Source organism: Etheostoma spectabile, chromosome 23, assembly GCF_008692095.1.
Source record: "Etheostoma spectabile isolate EspeVRDwgs_2016 chromosome 23, UIUC_Espe_1.0, whole genome shotgun sequence".
Classification (NCBI taxonomy): Eukaryota; Metazoa; Chordata; class Actinopteri; order Perciformes; family Percidae; genus Etheostoma; species Etheostoma spectabile.
The window spans coordinates 3787375-3804043 of NC_045755.1; the positions used below are offsets into that span (position 1 = coordinate 3787375).

The window sequence follows — 16669 nt, forward strand, 5'->3', positions numbered from 1 at the left end:
CCATGATTTTGGAGCCTCTCTGATCCAAGGGAACATGCTGGGGAAAAAAGAATAATAAGGCACAGGTGTAAGAGAAGACTCAATCCCCCATAATTTGTCTTGTCCATGTTTTCTGCGTTCATTCTGCAGTAAGTTCTAAAAGCTGTTTGATCAACCAGAGCAAGCTTTTTAAATTCTCACGGAGTCGAAGAGGATGAATTGGCTTTGATGGCCCACAGGGTACACTAGACAGTCACTTACACTATCTCAGCAAATAAAAAGTGAACAGGATAAATGGGGGAGGGGGGGAGCCTCATGATTATCAGGGAACCTTTTTTTCGCCTGCAACAGAACTTTCTTTCACTGTGTTTTTGTATAAATTGTATTAATTTCTCAAGCGTCCCTTATATATTCTTTCATACCATAAGCAGAAAAGGTGGTAAACTTCTCTTCTGCGAATCAATACATGCAGACGTTCCCAATATGTCATCTTCGCCTTTTGTAAATATTGAACCTGGGGGAAGTTTTATTCTGAAACAGACAAGCGTCTCAGACTGGAGGCCTCCTGCCCCCTGCTGGCAGGGGAGCCTATTTGACAAAAACCAACCTGCAAAACATCCTTAATGTTTTGTTTTGTCTTTCTTACACCCACGTACACACACACACACACACACACACACACACACACACGGTGACCTATTTTTCTCTCGCTTTGAGTGTTTTTCTCATTTGTAGGTGCACACACAAACCTAGGCTCCGTTACATGAGCGGAAGTGTGCTGCTCTTCTCGTGGCTCTTAAAATTGTGCCTCAGGTTTTTTAATTAAGCTGTTTTGTGTCAGTAAGAAGGTTTAGGACACAGTGTACGCTCGCTTACTGACAGTAGTGTTGTGCTGCTACAGATGGAGAATTCAGCAAATCAACAAAACAATCACTTGAATGAATGAATAAATATATGATTGCATTGTTAGGGCAACCAATATAATAATAACAATAATAAGTATTTCTAATATAAAGAAATAACATACAAAAGAAAGAAACTATAAAAATCAAAAGGCACAGAGCTAAAAGTAGTAAAAGTGGCAGTTTTTAAGACTGAGCATTTTCTAAGTAGGACCTTATGAAGTCCAAAGTTCCCCAAAGGCCTATCCATCAGCCCTAAATCTCTGTGGACAATGCCATGACCGGGTGCATGAACGCACCCTCAGCAATACCAACGTAAGATTGGTACTGCCCATTCTTTCAATATGCACAGTGTAACGTAGCTATTCATGTTATTTGTAAAACAAACATATTGATTACAACTTGTCACTTTTGGTTTACTTATTTGAGTGGATTTATTCAAATGTGAATAAATTGTGTTCATGTGATCATGAAAATAATCATTTTTAGTTAGTGCAACTGCAGATTGGCTTATGTTAACATGTGAAATCCACATGGGCTTTGAGATGAGGAAGCACTGATCGCATATAAATAACAGATAAAGTATGCATGCAAGCACGGCTTCAACTAACCGATACTTTCCTTTTGGATTCATTTGTTCTGCGTTTTGTCTGATCAACAGTCCAACACACTTCAGGTAACGAATTTGAAACCGTATAAAACGGAGACAAGCAGCAGATCTTCACATTTGACAAGCTGGACCCAGAAAATACATATGGAATCTTTTGTTGACAGCTTGAACCATGAAGTGTTTTATGAATTTGTTAGCCATTCTTTTTTTTTTCTTTTTTTTTTTTAAGATTACAGACAGTGGATAGACATAAAAGGGGGAGAGATGGGGGGGATGACACGCATCAAAGGTCCGCAGGTCGGATTCGAACCCGAGCCGCTGCGGGACTCAGCCTACATGGGGCTGAATGCAGAGGCCACCCCGGCCATTCATTTTCTCTTGACTGACTAATCGATTCATTCTTTCAACACTCAGAGATGGGAAGTAACGAAGTACAAGTACTTCGTTACTGTACTCAAGTAGATTTTTCTGATATTTTTACTTTACTTTACTATTTATTTTTGTGGCGACTTTTTACTTCTACTCCTTACATTTTAACACAAATATCGGTACTTTCTACTCCTTACATTTTAAAAATTGGCTCGTTACTTTCGTTTTGTACAAGAGGTTATGTCGGACAATAGCGCGGACACGCGGCACACACCGCGAGCGGGTGCGCGCGCTACACGGAGAGAAAAGTGAGAGAAATTAAAAGTAGACAAGCTGTCCCGAGGATAACCAGCTGAGATTGTGTGTGTGCGTCTTTGAGAACTGTAAGTCGTATAACTCATGTTGTCAGTTCACTTAAGCCTGTTATTAGTCTATAGTTCTTCACATTTAAAGTAAGTTAGCTAGTGGTTTTGGTGTGTTCTTCACCTGTTAGCTAGGTTGCACGTTGATATTAATCAACACTTTCACAGCTTTATTCGCATGAGTTTTTTTTTTTTTTTACCGAACTCCAGATACTGTAATTCAGTTGACAAGTGGATGGAAACTTAGCTAGAGAGAAGTTGTCTCCGTCTGTTTTAACAGACAGACCTGGGGTGAAGTTGGAAACCAGAATCAGCTTTAATCCAGTCCTAATCTAGTCCTCAACTTTCACATAATTTCACTGGAGTTATCCTTATTATTGTTTACGTCATCAATACCAAATTCAATCTAAATGGATGGGATTATATCAACTGTACGTTGCATTTGACGCACCACTAAGACAACTCAACAGATTCAGCATTCTGCATTAATTCACAGCAAATCATTGAGGCTTGATGGCGCTAACGTTAGCACATAGTAGTATGGATGGTGCTAACGTTAGCACATAGTAGTATGAGGGCGACATGATTGAAAATGAAGAAAACACCAAGACATTCCCATCATCCTCCGCCTTATCTGAGAGAGATGTTCGAGACAGTAGGCATCAAGAAGGACTCCTGGCCAGTGTGCTGGGGAACTTCTTCATTAATGTCTGTTTAGACATTCATATTTTAATCCTTTATTTTATTTCCAGAAGCAATATTTGAGCACACACCTACATGTAGATTAATTTACATGTTTACAGGGGGAAAGATTAAAAATAGAAACTGGATCTGTGAATTCTCACAGAATCACAACTGAATTCATATCTTGCTAATAAGTCAGAATCTTATTAACCTGGAGCCCCAGTTTCTGTCATTATAATCATATATGTTATGTTTTAGACCTATTGGCAGACATCCATTTAAAATGTAGCCTTTGCCATATAAAGACATGTCCTCCATGTCCACTGAAGTTCCTCAGCGTTTCTCTAGTAACATTTGTGTGCTCCAGGTAGCTTTCGCAAGGCTACTTTTACTTTTATACTTTAAGTAAATTTCCAAGCCTGTACTTTGTTACTTTTACTTGAGTAAAGAAGTTTAATCAGCACTTCCACTTTTACCGGAGTATTTTTTAACACAAGTATCTGTACTTCTACTTAAGTACGGAAAGTAAGTACTTTTGCCATCTCTGTCAACACTATATAGAAGTGTTTGCACTTTCAACAATTTGTTTAGGCCAAGGTGGCCGAGTGCTTCGCAAACAGCCACTGAGCGGACAACATCCACCTAAAGATGATAATAATAATAATACCTGAAGATAATAATAAGATGGCATGCTGAGAAGGACACAATCCGTTGTAGACTGACATTAAAAGAGTTTTACGTAAGACACCAGGTTACATCAGAGAAAAAGCAGAACGAATCACATTATATAACACTTCCTCTCTTCAAGGCACCAATATGCTCTCTGTAATTTGAGCTTTTATTTGAACTGCGAGTTTAACTGTTATCTTCTCTGAGCTGCATTGTCAGAAAGGACAAAGCATTGCAGTGATGAAATGAGAGCGGAGGACTTGATGTATTTGTGGAGAGGCCAAACTCAAAAGTCTGTATGATAAGTAAACAGATCCAGCTTCTTTTCTCACTGTATTTTTTTACTCCACTAGCCAATGTTTTTCCCACATCAGTCAGCATTATGTCAGTTCATCGCTTCTCTATTTCATGTGGTCATTTTTTTTTCTTTTTCAATCCGAGAATAGATGTGTTCAGTTATCCGCACAACAGGTTTGAGCCCAGTAACACAATGACAGTGACAGGCCCCTGTGTGAATACAGACTGAGAATAAGAGCTGGGAACATTAATACATTTGTTTTTTTAGTAGCGTCTGGTTTTCTCGCTGTCTTTTTTGCATGTGTGTCCTTTTGTAATTGCAATCGGATTAAAAGTTATGAAGGTTTTGCTGTTGAGCCGCAGTCATGCTTTGACGCACCACCTCTCCATTTTTACCCTCCATAATATGTGACCGGCCCTGATTTCTGTCTCTGGGAGTAGGAGGCAGATGAGAGCCAGTTATTTGTGTGTGTGTGTGTGTGTGTGTGTGTGTGTGTAGGTGTGTGTGTGTGTGTGTGTGTGTGTGTGTGTGTGTGTGTGTGCTCAGTCTCCTACAATGTCTTGTGCTGCTTGCTGCTGAGACATGGCCCACGTTACAAATAGGCACAAGGCATGTGGCAGTATATCATTTTCTCACGGTGTGCTGTGATTGCATAAAAGCAACAACTATAAAGTTGTGTGGTAGAAGAACAGATATAGCAATAAAATTTGATCCAGTGAGGGTTTTCGCTTTAACTTTTCAGCTTCTATTACATAGGTGCTCGCCCAGAGAAACTCCAGCTCCACTACAGGATTGTCAAATCAAAAGCTATAGTTTTAATTCAAAACATTTTAAGCATTTTTTTCTTTCTCTCTGTGTGTGTGTGTGTGTGTGTAGGATCTCAACAAGCGCCTGTCGCTGCCCGCTGACATCCGGATCCCCGATGGTTACTTAGAGAAGCTGCAGCTCAGCAGCCCGCCCTTTGACCAGCCGCTCAGCCGACGCTCCCGCAGAGCCTCGTTGGTCAGTGTGATTTTTTTTTTAACCTATTTTTATTTTTTTATTGCTTTGCGACGCAGACTCCCTCTGTGCAAGTTACCATGACAACTGGTGCAGTGTGATATCCAGAATGGATTCATCTGAAGGCCCACGTGCTCACCTCCTACCTTTTAGCCCAGCAAATTAGATCATAATTCTCAGCTGCTGTGTGACCATGCAGCTTTGTCACTGGACTGCCAGTGACATGAAGGTTTGTGTGTATCAGAGGTTTAGATGCCAGCTCAAGATATTTGCCCAGTAACTGCAATGGAGGATGAAAATAAAACTTGTTTTGTTTATCAAAAACAGGAGTTTTCTGTTAGTCTGTTAGCCCCTACTCAGACTAAATCAAGACAACTACATTATGCCGAATTATTCATTGGCACTTGCCGTTTACCCATGGATGTACTGTACAGACAACTACTGTATCATTCTGTTACGTTGATACCTTCTATGATTTCCTACCAGATTTATGGATGTTTATTCACAAATGACATCAAAGATATCCTCAAAGTGCAAGACAAACTTAATCTGAAAATATGTATATCATGTCTGTGTGGTGTCAATCCTTCTGAAGTTTTTGCAATCATTCAACACAAATACACCGAGAAATTCATCATGGAAGAGGCATTTCTACACTAAAAGAAACATGAGCCAGAAGACAACACACCTGCAATATGTTTTGAGTTGATATTGACGGGCATGGAGAGATTTTCTTTCCAGTCTGTTGAAAAGAGCTATATTCCGGTGTTACAGGAGCAGTCAATCCACAGATTGGGCATATTGCAGAATCCAAAGTGGGACTTTTTTTTTTCAGTGGCCCTTTAATCTGTTGCTCAATTCTGGCTTTGTCCTCTGTCTTTTCCTCAGTCAGAGATTGGTTTTGGCAAGTTGGAGACATACATTAAGCTGGACAAACTGGGAGAGGTGAGGAATGCCGGAAATCCCATCTGACACTTTCAATGAAGGAAACAAGTTTCACAGCTCACAGGAATTCAGTAATATTAAACCAGCGTTGTGTGTTGCATTCAGGGAACCTACGCCACAGTATTTAAAGGACGCAGTAAGCTGACTGACAACCTGGTGGCGCTGAAGGAGATCCGGCTGGAGCACGAGGAGGGAGCACCATGCACCGCCATCAGAGAAGGTAATCAGCATCTGCAACAAAACTCAGGTTCCTCTGGGCCTGTAACAACTAAAACATGATTGTCTAATCGCAATATTTTCACGTAATCACTTTAAAAAAAAAAGTATTATTATTAATTGCCAACATTTGCTAAGGTCCTAGGAGGTATGACGACTTGATTTGGATATGCAAATTGTAATTATATAATTGATTATTATTGGACAGTTGAACTAAAGCTGTGCTTTTTTCAGTTTTGCCAATAGTGATGACTATTAATGGTACTCCTAATTTAAATTAGTCTTTTTTGTTAATAATCATTGGGTTTTTTTTTAATTAATGATGAGGATACATGTTCTATTGTCAATTTTATGTTCATTTAAAGTGCTCATATTATGCTTTTTAGCTTTTTCTCTTTCCTTTATTGTGTTCACATCAGACAGTATCACTTTGTAAAACATGTTATAATGCTCACCTTGCTGATAGTGTGGCACGCCCTCGTACTCTGCTTCTGACTGGCTAGTAGTCCTTACCTAGGTGCTGTGCATGTACGACTCCCAACAAAGATGGAACAGAAGTGAGATGCCTCACTCTGTAGCTAAAACAGAGAGCTCAACACACAGGGTGAAAAGAGGAGTTGCAGCAATGTGCAGTACAATAAAAATATGATGTTTTTTGGAAATTAAACCATAGAAGCCTATTCTGATATAACCTCTAAATACAATTATGAACCTAAAAATTACTATAATATGAGCACCTTAACAAAGAACATACATGTTTTATGATAATGAAGAGGTGTGGTTTACTTCATAGGCTGTGTGCGTATCTGTGTTACTACATTATCTGGGTAACACAACAATGATATATCCAAAATGTTTATCCTGGGATTCATTCAAAACTTAAAAAGTAATAAATACATTAAAAACAAAATTAAATTTGACTGAAAAAGACACTTATAGTGTTAATCACAATTATTCTTGGGATAATTAATTGTACAGCAACATTTGGAATTGTTCCAGGTCTAGGTTGCTCAGTTTAATGCCACATAAAGCCTTGTTAATAATGTAATAATCACAGACTGGAGGATGAACTGTAATTTATCCCGCGCAATCATTTTAAACACACAATGCCTTTCCAAAAATAATTACATGATAACTTTTTTGGAATCAAAGTCATGGGACATTTTGTCATTAAAACATTACCCACGTGCCTAATTTTTTTGTCAACATCTGTCTGTCTTTGTCTCTGTCCGTAGTGTCGTTACTGAAGGACCTCAAACACGCTAACATCGTGACGCTTCATGACATCGTCCACACCGACAAGAGCCTCACGCTTGTCTTCGAGTACCTGGTAAGAATCACTGCTTCCCCATCTTCTCAATGCGTGATAAGTTCTGCCAACCCTCTCAGGTTAATTTATTCCTATTTAGTCCCAAACAGCATAAACAAACATAAAAACAACTCCGAGAACAATTGGGGATGAGAGGTTGTCCTATTTTGCTAAATTGTAGAGAAAATGAAAGGTCCATCTAGGGACGTCCATTATAAATGAACTGTGGTGTGTAGCAAAGGTCTATGCTACATACTTGTCCCTATACTGTACAAATAAACATATATATTATCAGGTTGTCATCATCACGTTACATAAAAAAAAATCCTAATTGCGAGTTTGTTTTTAGATATTGCGATTACAATTCAATGTGCGAATATTTTTTTTTAAATGTTTAGCTAAAGTTCAATAATCACTGTGTAACAGATGAAACATGTCATGAAGCATTATAACATGAGACACCATCTCAACTGCTCTATATTCTTATACTTATAAAAGGATGAGAACACGGATATACTGTATATTTCCAGCAAGTGTTTTTCTTTTAAAGTGCCCATATTATGAAAACAAATCACTTTTTCTGAGATTTGGGGTGTTACTTTGTGTCTCTGGTGCTTCCACACGCATACAAACTTGGAATAAAACCATCCATTCGGTATTGAGTGAGATACAGGTTTCTGAATGTCCTCTGCCTTCAGCGTCCAGGTGAGCTGTTCAGAATCTCCACGGCTTTCTACGTCACTAGCCAAGACGAGGTGGCTAACCGTAGCATGCTAGCTCGTTCTCAAAGACACACTAGTTCACCATAATCTACAATGAACTACTTCCATGTCCCTGTTCTGCAGTTATTCTACAAGTGTCTCTCGTTTAGAAGAAGTCTCCCAGCTAATTCTGCCTTGGACTGACCAAGGTTGGAGAAAGAGTTATCTAGCTGATGTGATAACTTAACTAGCTAATGAGCATGTGCCACTCCCAACAAAGATAGTAAAAAGTAAGATGTCTCACTCTGTAGCTAAAACAAAGACCTGAACATACAGGGTAAAAACAGGATCTGCAGCAATGTGCGGTACAACAAAAATATGGTGTTTTTTTTTATATTAAATCATATAAACCTATTCTGGTACAACCTCAAAATACAATTAAGAACCTGAAAATGAGCATAATATGGGCACTTTAATAAGCATGGAACATTGAATCTGTGATGTGCAACATTATTCCAGCATGTATCTCATTAACTAACAATAAATATGATTAAAAAAAAGTTAAACCAAAACATATTTACCAATCAATAAATTGTGGCCTTCACGATTGGCTAATCGCATTCTTTCAAGTCGCAATTTCAATTTAAAAAAGGATTAATTGTTCAGCCCTACGTTACATATTCAGAAACTATTGCACGCAACAGGATGTGTGAAATAGCAGATTGATGAGTCAGAAAGACACGGTGAAATGCATGTGGAAAGGAGAGTTAAAGAAAACAAAAGATAGATCTCTAGGTGTGATTGTATCTACTTCCTGTCTGATGTAGGATAAGGACCTGAAGCAGTACATGGATGACTGTGGTAACATAATGAGCATGCATAATGTGAAGGTGAGGACTTTTATATTGACTGATCTTTTTATTCTTTACTTTGTATTATGTGATTGTCCTTTCATTCTCTGTTCTATGTCTGTTTATTAGAGATGAGAGCTATAGAGTTATGGATGTGAAAATATCAACTTAATTAATCAATAAACCCTTATTTTTGGCCAGAAAATGTATATTATTTAATTGGATTAGTGAGAAACCTCCCGCTGTAACTCGGTGGTACAAAGATATATTTTTAGAGTTTTTCTTATGGAAAGACTAAGTGGTAAACTGAAAGGAAATGAGGAAAGTTTTAAGGCCATGTGGCGGCGAATGTCTAATGGATCGAGTATGGATCTAAGTGAAATTATCCAGAGGGGAAACAGTTGAAAGGTGCCAGACTTGGCACACCAGTGATGAGAAATATTTCTTCTTAGGTAAAAGGATACATATCTCTTGTTACCTTGATAGGTTGTTTTCATTCCCTTCCTCCTTTTTTTCTTTTAAATCTTGTTTTTTTGTTTCTTTTCATCTCATACTTTATTTGAATTGTGCTCATTTATTTTCTCCCCTAAGCTCAGACCATGACTTGATGGATGCTTATATGCATCGTTGCTATGTAAATCCCGAAAACAAAATAAAATCTGATTGATTAAAAAAAAAAAAAAAAAGAGATGAGAGAGCTTTTGGAACGACCAAATGTTTAATATGAAGTTGCACCAATTAATGGCAAAATAGTTCCAGGGACTTAACTCAGGGACTAAAAGTCTCTTTTGCTCTTTTCTTATGGTATTACATCCCATCTGAAGAAATAACACGTAAAAAGAAGATGATTGGATGATTAAAGAATTGGATGTTTGGGATGCAGTTCTTGCATGTTGTATTAGTCACATCACGTTTTTTAAACCCATCTTTCCAGGTCTTCCTGTTCCAGATTTTGCGAGGGCTGTCGTATTGTCATAAGAGGAAAGTTCTCCACAGGGACCTGAAGCCCCAAAACCTCCTTATAAATGAGAACGGAGAACTTAAACTGGCTGATTTTGGTAAGCAGAACCACAGCAGCAGCAGCAGCTGATATTTACGTCAGAACAGCAGGAAATGGAGGAGCGGGAGTATTCCTGTTGTCCTTGCGGTATACTCAGGAATTCAAGTTTCAAAACTTGTATGAACATGCGTTTGACCATTTCCAGTTCTGCTCTATACAGATGTAATGCTACTCTCCTGTGTAAACAACCCTAATGTGTGTTTATGTCTTTGGTGGGCTGGCAGGTCTGGCGAGGGCCAAATCTGTCCCGACTAAAACCTACTCCAACGAGGTGGTGACTCTTTGGTACCGGCCCCCCGATGTCCTACTGGGATCCTCTGAGTATTCAACACAGATCGACATGTGGTACGAGCCTTACAAGACCTCTCCTGCTCACACCACTGGCATGACTAGTCCATTAATCCATGTGTTGATCAACAAAAAATAATTATTTTAAAATCCATTTAATAATTTAAGCCATTCATCAAGTAAAAAAAAACAACATTTTTTACACCCTGGGGCCCCCAACATAAAGGGCCCCAAACAGCTATAGATTTATTATGATGTTAAGATATAAAAAATAATAAATATGTTCCTATTTTAACTCATTGTACCTTCCCAAAATAACTCATAAAAGTCCCTCCAAGCACTTAAAATATACAACTCAACTTGGGACTTACTGTGTACTTCTTTTTCAGAGGAAAAAATTAAAAATATAAAAAATATATATATATATATATTTACCCGACAGAGAAATGTTACTGGTTACGTTGCCAAGAGAGTTTACTCACAAAATATCACAATATTAAAATATGATGCATTATTATTCATGAAACTAGACATCATTAAATTAAAGTTGAAAGCTCCACCTCGAAAAGACGTTTAGTAAAAGTAAGTAGTAAGTACTTTGTGCTAATCACGCCCCTCTTTTCACTTGAAATAAGAGTTTGAATGCAGGACTTGTACGCTGCAGTATTAAAAAGGTTTTGGGTACTTCTACCAGTGCCAATACTAACATTCTCAGGCTGAGAAAGGCTAAAAAGTAAAGAAAGACATTGTTTGCCTGAGGCTGCGAAATCACTAAATGTGCCCCTAAAAAACACGCAAGTTGTGGCTACTTGCGGTCAGAAACACTGTTGAACACACTTAGCGAAGGTATTCATTGCTAAATAGGCATATTAGTTTCTTGCTTTTACATAACCACCGCAGTTATAAAGGTATTTAAAGATTATAGCGTATTTTTATTTTCTTTGTCAGTTAGTGTACAACTTCTGGGGACATTTCGGCCCCCAGATGTAGTTCCTTGCTTTATTTGCACATGCGGGTCAGACAGACAGATTGACAGATAGATAGATTAATATGTGAATTTTGTAAACTAAACTTTGTTTTAAGAATAATTTATAAGAAGATTAATCATTCATGAAAACAGTCATTAGTTGCAGCCCTAGAATAAAAGTGTGTGTGTGTGTGTGTGTGTGTGTGTGTGTCTCTCTCTCTCTCTCTCTCTCTCTCTCTCTCTCTCTCTCTCTCTCTCTCTCTGCAGGGGTGTTGGTTGTATATTCTATGAGATGGCTGCAGGTCGGCCACTGTTCCCCGGCTCCACCGTGGAGGACGAGCTCCACCTCATCTTCAGGTTACTGGGTGAGTGACTCCTGCCAGGCAGGCCGGCCGGATCACCATAGTGACCCAAATGTCTCACCACCGCACGTTTCACCTGACCTACTGTGTATATAAGCGGCTGTGATTCTGTGACTTCAGGTACACCCACGGAGGAGAAGTGGCCGGGAATCTCCTCCATCGAAGAATTTAAATCCTACAACTTCCCCAAATACAAACCACAGCCGTTAATCAACCACGCTCCCAGGTATGTTTGTGTGTGTGTGTTTGTGTGTTTGTGCGTATGTGTGTGTGTGTGCGTGTGTGTGCGTGTGTGTGTGCATTTTGGGGGTGGGGGGAGCGTGTGTCATGTTCAACTACATTTGTGGGGCCCATAAACCCAAAATACTGTATACTTGTGGGGTCCCGACAGCTTTGTGGGGTCAGAATGCTGGACCCCACAACTTTAAAGGGCGGTTTGAGGGTTAAGACTTTGTTTTAGGGTTAAGGTTAGAATTAGGTTGAGGGTTAGGGTTAGGCATTTAGTTGTGATGGTTAAGGTTAGGTTAAGGGGCTAGGGAATGCATTATTTCAATGACTGGTCCCCACAAAATGTGTGTGTGTGTGTGTGTGTGTGTGTGTGTGTGTGTGTGTGTGTGCGTGTGCGTGTGCATGTGCAGGAAATCCTGTAGCATTTCACAGACGGCCATCCTCTTCCTTCCTCCCGTAAGCCCCCTTTCCTGTCAGCCCGTGCTGCAGGCAGACAGTAAACTGTTGCTCTTCTTTTTGTCTCCTCTAGGCTGGACAGTGAAGGCATCGAGCTGCTGCTGGCTTTCCTCAGAGTGAGTGTTTTACTTCCTGTGTTTTACCCACAATGCAATTCCCTCCAAAATAATTTCTCATTTCACACCTACGCTTTATTTTTCATCCTTGTGTTGATTTTGCTTTTATAATCAGACATAAGAAATAATGTATTGTTATAGTATATTTGACTTTCATTAATGTAAGAATTAGTACTTGGATATTATGAAACATGCTGTATTAAACTGCTTATGCTTGATTTGTTCTTAAAATGTATGCATCTTCATTGTTGGGATGATTAGAATCCATTCTCTCTTTCTCTCATCATTAGATTTCATTTGGAAAATTAATCCCTTTAGTACCAGTTGTAGACAGCAGGCGGCATTAGCACTTTCAGTGTTTTTCAGTCTCACTGGGTTCCTGTTTCTGATGTCGTTTAGTTAATCTCAGTGTATCAGAATGAATTACTGATTGCATACATAAGAGCCACGGCCTAATCTGCTAAAAATCACGTGATTGTTAATATTTCCGGTTTCTGCCTCCCCAGTACGAATCTAAGAAGAGGAATTCAGCTGAAGAGGCTATGAAACATTCCTACTTCAGGCAGCTTGGGATAAGAGTTCAGACGCTGCCCGAGAGTGAGTGTGTACACACACACACACACACACACACACACACACACACACACACAGAAACACACGAACACACACACACACACTATAATCGAAATAAAGCTACAATCTGTCTTTCTTACTGCATTATTTGTCTTCTCTACTGCTATGTGGTGTAGACCTAAGCTCTCCCCTGTGTTGTAGGTGCATCAATATTCACATTAAAAGAAGTGCAGCTGCAGAGGGACCCTGGCTACCGGAACTCCTCCTACCCAGAGTCAGGTGGGTGGGGAACACGTCCAGCATTGAACTTTGTTAGATCATAAGACAAAGAAAAATCTTTTCTTACCTCATATCTGTTCATGTTTCAACCATCATAAAGGAGGTAAAGTGAGACTAATTAACTGATAAAGGTTGACAGGCTTCTCAGAGATGGCCTTGTTTGATTATGGCAATTAAAGATACTCTAGTGATCAAGTATTACCTTTTCATAAAGTTGGGAGATTCACAAGAGACAGATTAATACAAGTGTATGGTCCAAACTAACGCAGCCGGGGCCGAGACATCCCAACTTGTAGTTCTAGAATGGGTCCAGCTTCATAACACACTTTTCCCATAATGAAACTAGGGTCAAATGTTTTGAACTCTCCCTGCCTCCTGGGTGCCCACTTCTTTCAAACTAAACATCACACAGGACCTTTCAAACTGAACTACTATAAGATGGGTGGTGCCCCTTTAAACTGTACAATCTATTGACAAAGGCTACGTACAGCATATTTAATGTAAAGCAGGGACGTCAAACCCAATTTCACTAACGGCCACACATGGAAAATGAGAACCACAAAAGGCCAGACCTGTTTGTTTATTGACATGCTTTTATTTACTGGAAAAGTAACATATTTTTGACGGTATTATTGCATGTCTCATATAGCTTTCTTACTTACGGTGTGGTCCACATTAAGCCCTAAAAAGTAAGCAAAAAAAAATTGCTAGCCATCATAGAGTTTAGCAAAACAATGAATTATGATTACGTTCTTAAAAGCAAGCTACCACACCAACTCACAACAACCTGTTTCAAAGGCCTGAATGGGCTAACCATCTGGTTGTGTGAACATTTCTGGCTCAATGTTGTTTTAAGCCCCCAACAGCGACTTCCAGGCAGCGCTGCGATTGTTGACAAGGCACTTAACCTTAACCATTGCCTCATCCTAGTGCCTACCAGGCAGCCTTACCTGGAAGGCGACGTTGGGGGCTTAAAACACCAAACACCATTTCTGGGTCTCAAAGTCTGCAAATCTGCCAAATTCTGCTCTCTGAGTGTCGCGCAATTACAGTTTGAAAACTCTTTCTTGTCTTTTTGGTTTGGCGATAGGCGGACCAAAATTCATTGTGAACCTCAATTGATATGCGTACAGGATCAAAATTTGCGAGGGGCCGGATTTGGCCCGCTGGCCTTGAGTTTGACACGTGATGTAAAGTAAAGGCATTATGGGTATTATATTTTTAGAGTTTTTTTTTTACTTTTCTTCCAGGTAACGGCAAGATCAACAGGAGGCAGAGCATGCTCTTTTAATGAAGAGGATGAAGAGAAATGGTCTACTGCCCAGCTTCATCATCACTTCCCACAAACCTCTCGCATGAGCCCACCTCCCCCTTACCTGCGCACACACACACATAAACATGCACACACACCTATCTGAGCGAGTGACTCTGGGTTGAATCTTTTTGGAGACAGAGTATTTGGAGTGTTTATTTATTTGGGGGTTATTTGGGGTTGAATCTTTTGCTGCTAAACTACTACTGTCTGTATTTAACACACCGTGTGTGTGTGTGCGCGTGCATGTGTGTGCGTGTGTGTACATGATGTGAACTCGAGACGCCACGCACAGTTGAGCAGTCAGAAAGATTACTATTGTTTTTTCTTCTGACTACGATTCTCCGGCTTCGTTTGAGTTATAATTCCACTGATGTTGATGTCAACGCTGTGATCCAAGTTGTTGTTTTTGTTGTCGTGCTTGGAGACTGAACGCTTCAGTTTCTTCAGATTTTTTTTTTTTTATAAATATGTATATCTATATATATATATATTTGTATTTATGTTTTTTTTTTTTTTTTCTTCTTCGAGCTTCCGTGACTGAACTCTACAACATTTCCAGGTTTGGAAAGACTGGGACGGGGGACGGGGGAGGGGGGGTGATTGGAAGATTGTGGTAACAGTTTTAAGCTGAGGGTTAAACGAAGCACACATAGAGCCCAATCAAACTGCAAGAACACGAAATCAACTTTTGGTTCTTTTTGACCATTCTGTCTCGGCAATGGGACCAAAACTGAGGAGTAAGGGGAGGCAAACAGAAAGGCACCGAAAAGCACAGTTGAAAGAGGAGAAATACTGGACTGAACAGGAAGTTATGTGATGTCCCACAGGAAGCCAGCAAGCCTTCCCTAAAACCCCTCACTAAACTGCCAGGACTTCAGTGCTTTAAAAAAAAAAAAAAAAAAAAAATGCAAGCTACACTTTCTCGCTCTGTGTGCATTGAGATCTCACTGCAGTAAGTCTTTGTTTTTAACTTGCATTTCAGTGTGTTTTTTGGGAATCAGGGACCCGTGCCTCGACAAGGCCGAGTTTACCCAACAGTATTAAGATGTGTTCTCTGTGTCTGTGACCTTTGACCTCTCCTTGTGAAACAACAGTGTCATTGTGGCATGTTTTTGCAGACGGGGCAGGGTGGGACAGCAGGGATCAGGGTGGGGTGATCAAAAAGCAAAATGGTTGTTTTTCACTTGGCGTCGGACCACTTCTCTCTCCAGCATTTGTACACAAGGTAAAAAAAAAAAACACACAAAAAAAAGATTTCAAATTGAAATTTAGATTTAACTGCCCGCTGTGTTGTTTGCCACTGACAGTGATGCTACAGATAAAGCCGGTTGAGAAGTCTCACTTTTAACTGCATGTTTACTAAAGCGAATGGAAGATCTCCAGAAAATTACTGCAAACATTTGTAAAGTCAGCTGGTGTGCTTTGTATTCCTGGTTTAATTTAGTTGCAGTGAGTATTCGTCTTATTCCTGTGGACCAACAGAGATATGTTCTACATATTTCCAACAGCTATGTGAAAACAAAAAAAGTGCTTTAAAGAAATAGTTTGACTTTTTAGTTTTTGCCATTTTGCTACAAATTTGAAGGTCATACCGGGAGAAGTCCTTCATGGAAGAGGCAGAGAGAGAGATTGCTACACTCACAGTAGCAAAAAATAGAGTGCAGTTCTTAAGCTTCTGCACGGAATAACACCAGGAATGTATTGCGCATCAAAGGTTGAACATATAAGAGTGTGAGACAAGATATGAGGGAGATGTTCCAGTTACTGCAGCGCTTATGCTCAACATCTACATGAAGATTTTACATTTATTGTCTGTTGAGATTTAAAGGATTTGAGCAGCACTTGAGTTACTGATTGGGGTAGAACGTGCTGGAAGCACTACCAACGCTTGTTAAACACATTAATAGCTGAGAGCATCAATGGAATGAACATGAACTTGAGCACAGTTTGCCGTTAATAATGTAATAATCCTCTTAACATACTCATTTCAGTAGTTTAAACCTTTGGCAGAATATATCTTTCTCTTTCAAGGTGGATTAAATTCTAAACCAAAGCTCTTCATGAACTGTCACAACAGAACAGATGCAGATGGAAGATGGTGTTAATGGTGTTCATTCTAAATATGGAAGAC

The 16669-nt window shown here is 39.5% G+C and overlaps 1 protein-coding gene and 1 long non-coding RNA gene across 2 annotated transcripts in view; one reads left to right on the forward strand and one right to left on the reverse strand.

The window, feature by feature from the left end:
- Positions 1-6870, reverse strand: part of LOC116672821 (uncharacterized) — a 16906-nt gene extending 10036 nt beyond the window's left edge. Inside the window, exons 1-2 of the long non-coding RNA XR_004327640.1 lie at positions 6463-6870; positions 5004-5011 (exon numbers count right to left, since the gene is read on the reverse strand). This is a non-coding gene — a long non-coding RNA (uncharacterized LOC116672821). The remainder of the gene's footprint in view (positions 1-5003; positions 5012-6462) is intronic.
- cdk17 (cyclin dependent kinase 17) overlaps positions 1-16612 on the forward strand; it is a 57934-nt gene extending 41322 nt beyond the window's left edge. Inside the window, exons 5-17 of the mRNA XM_032504676.1 lie at positions 4750-4875; positions 5761-5817; positions 5923-6037; positions 7269-7363; positions 8871-8933; positions 9829-9952; positions 10179-10299; positions 11477-11574; positions 11692-11797; positions 12329-12371; positions 12878-12968; positions 13146-13223; positions 14474-16612. Coding sequence (XP_032360567.1) covers positions 4750-4875; positions 5761-5817; positions 5923-6037; positions 7269-7363; positions 8871-8933; positions 9829-9952; positions 10179-10299; positions 11477-11574; positions 11692-11797; positions 12329-12371; positions 12878-12968; positions 13146-13223; positions 14474-14514 — 1158 coding nt within the window. The 3' untranslated portion in view covers positions 14515-16612. The remainder of the gene's footprint in view (positions 1-4749; positions 4876-5760; positions 5818-5922; positions 6038-7268; positions 7364-8870; positions 8934-9828; positions 9953-10178; positions 10300-11476; positions 11575-11691; positions 11798-12328; positions 12372-12877; positions 12969-13145; positions 13224-14473) is intronic.
- The last annotated feature ends 57 nt before the right edge of the window (positions 16613-16669 follow it).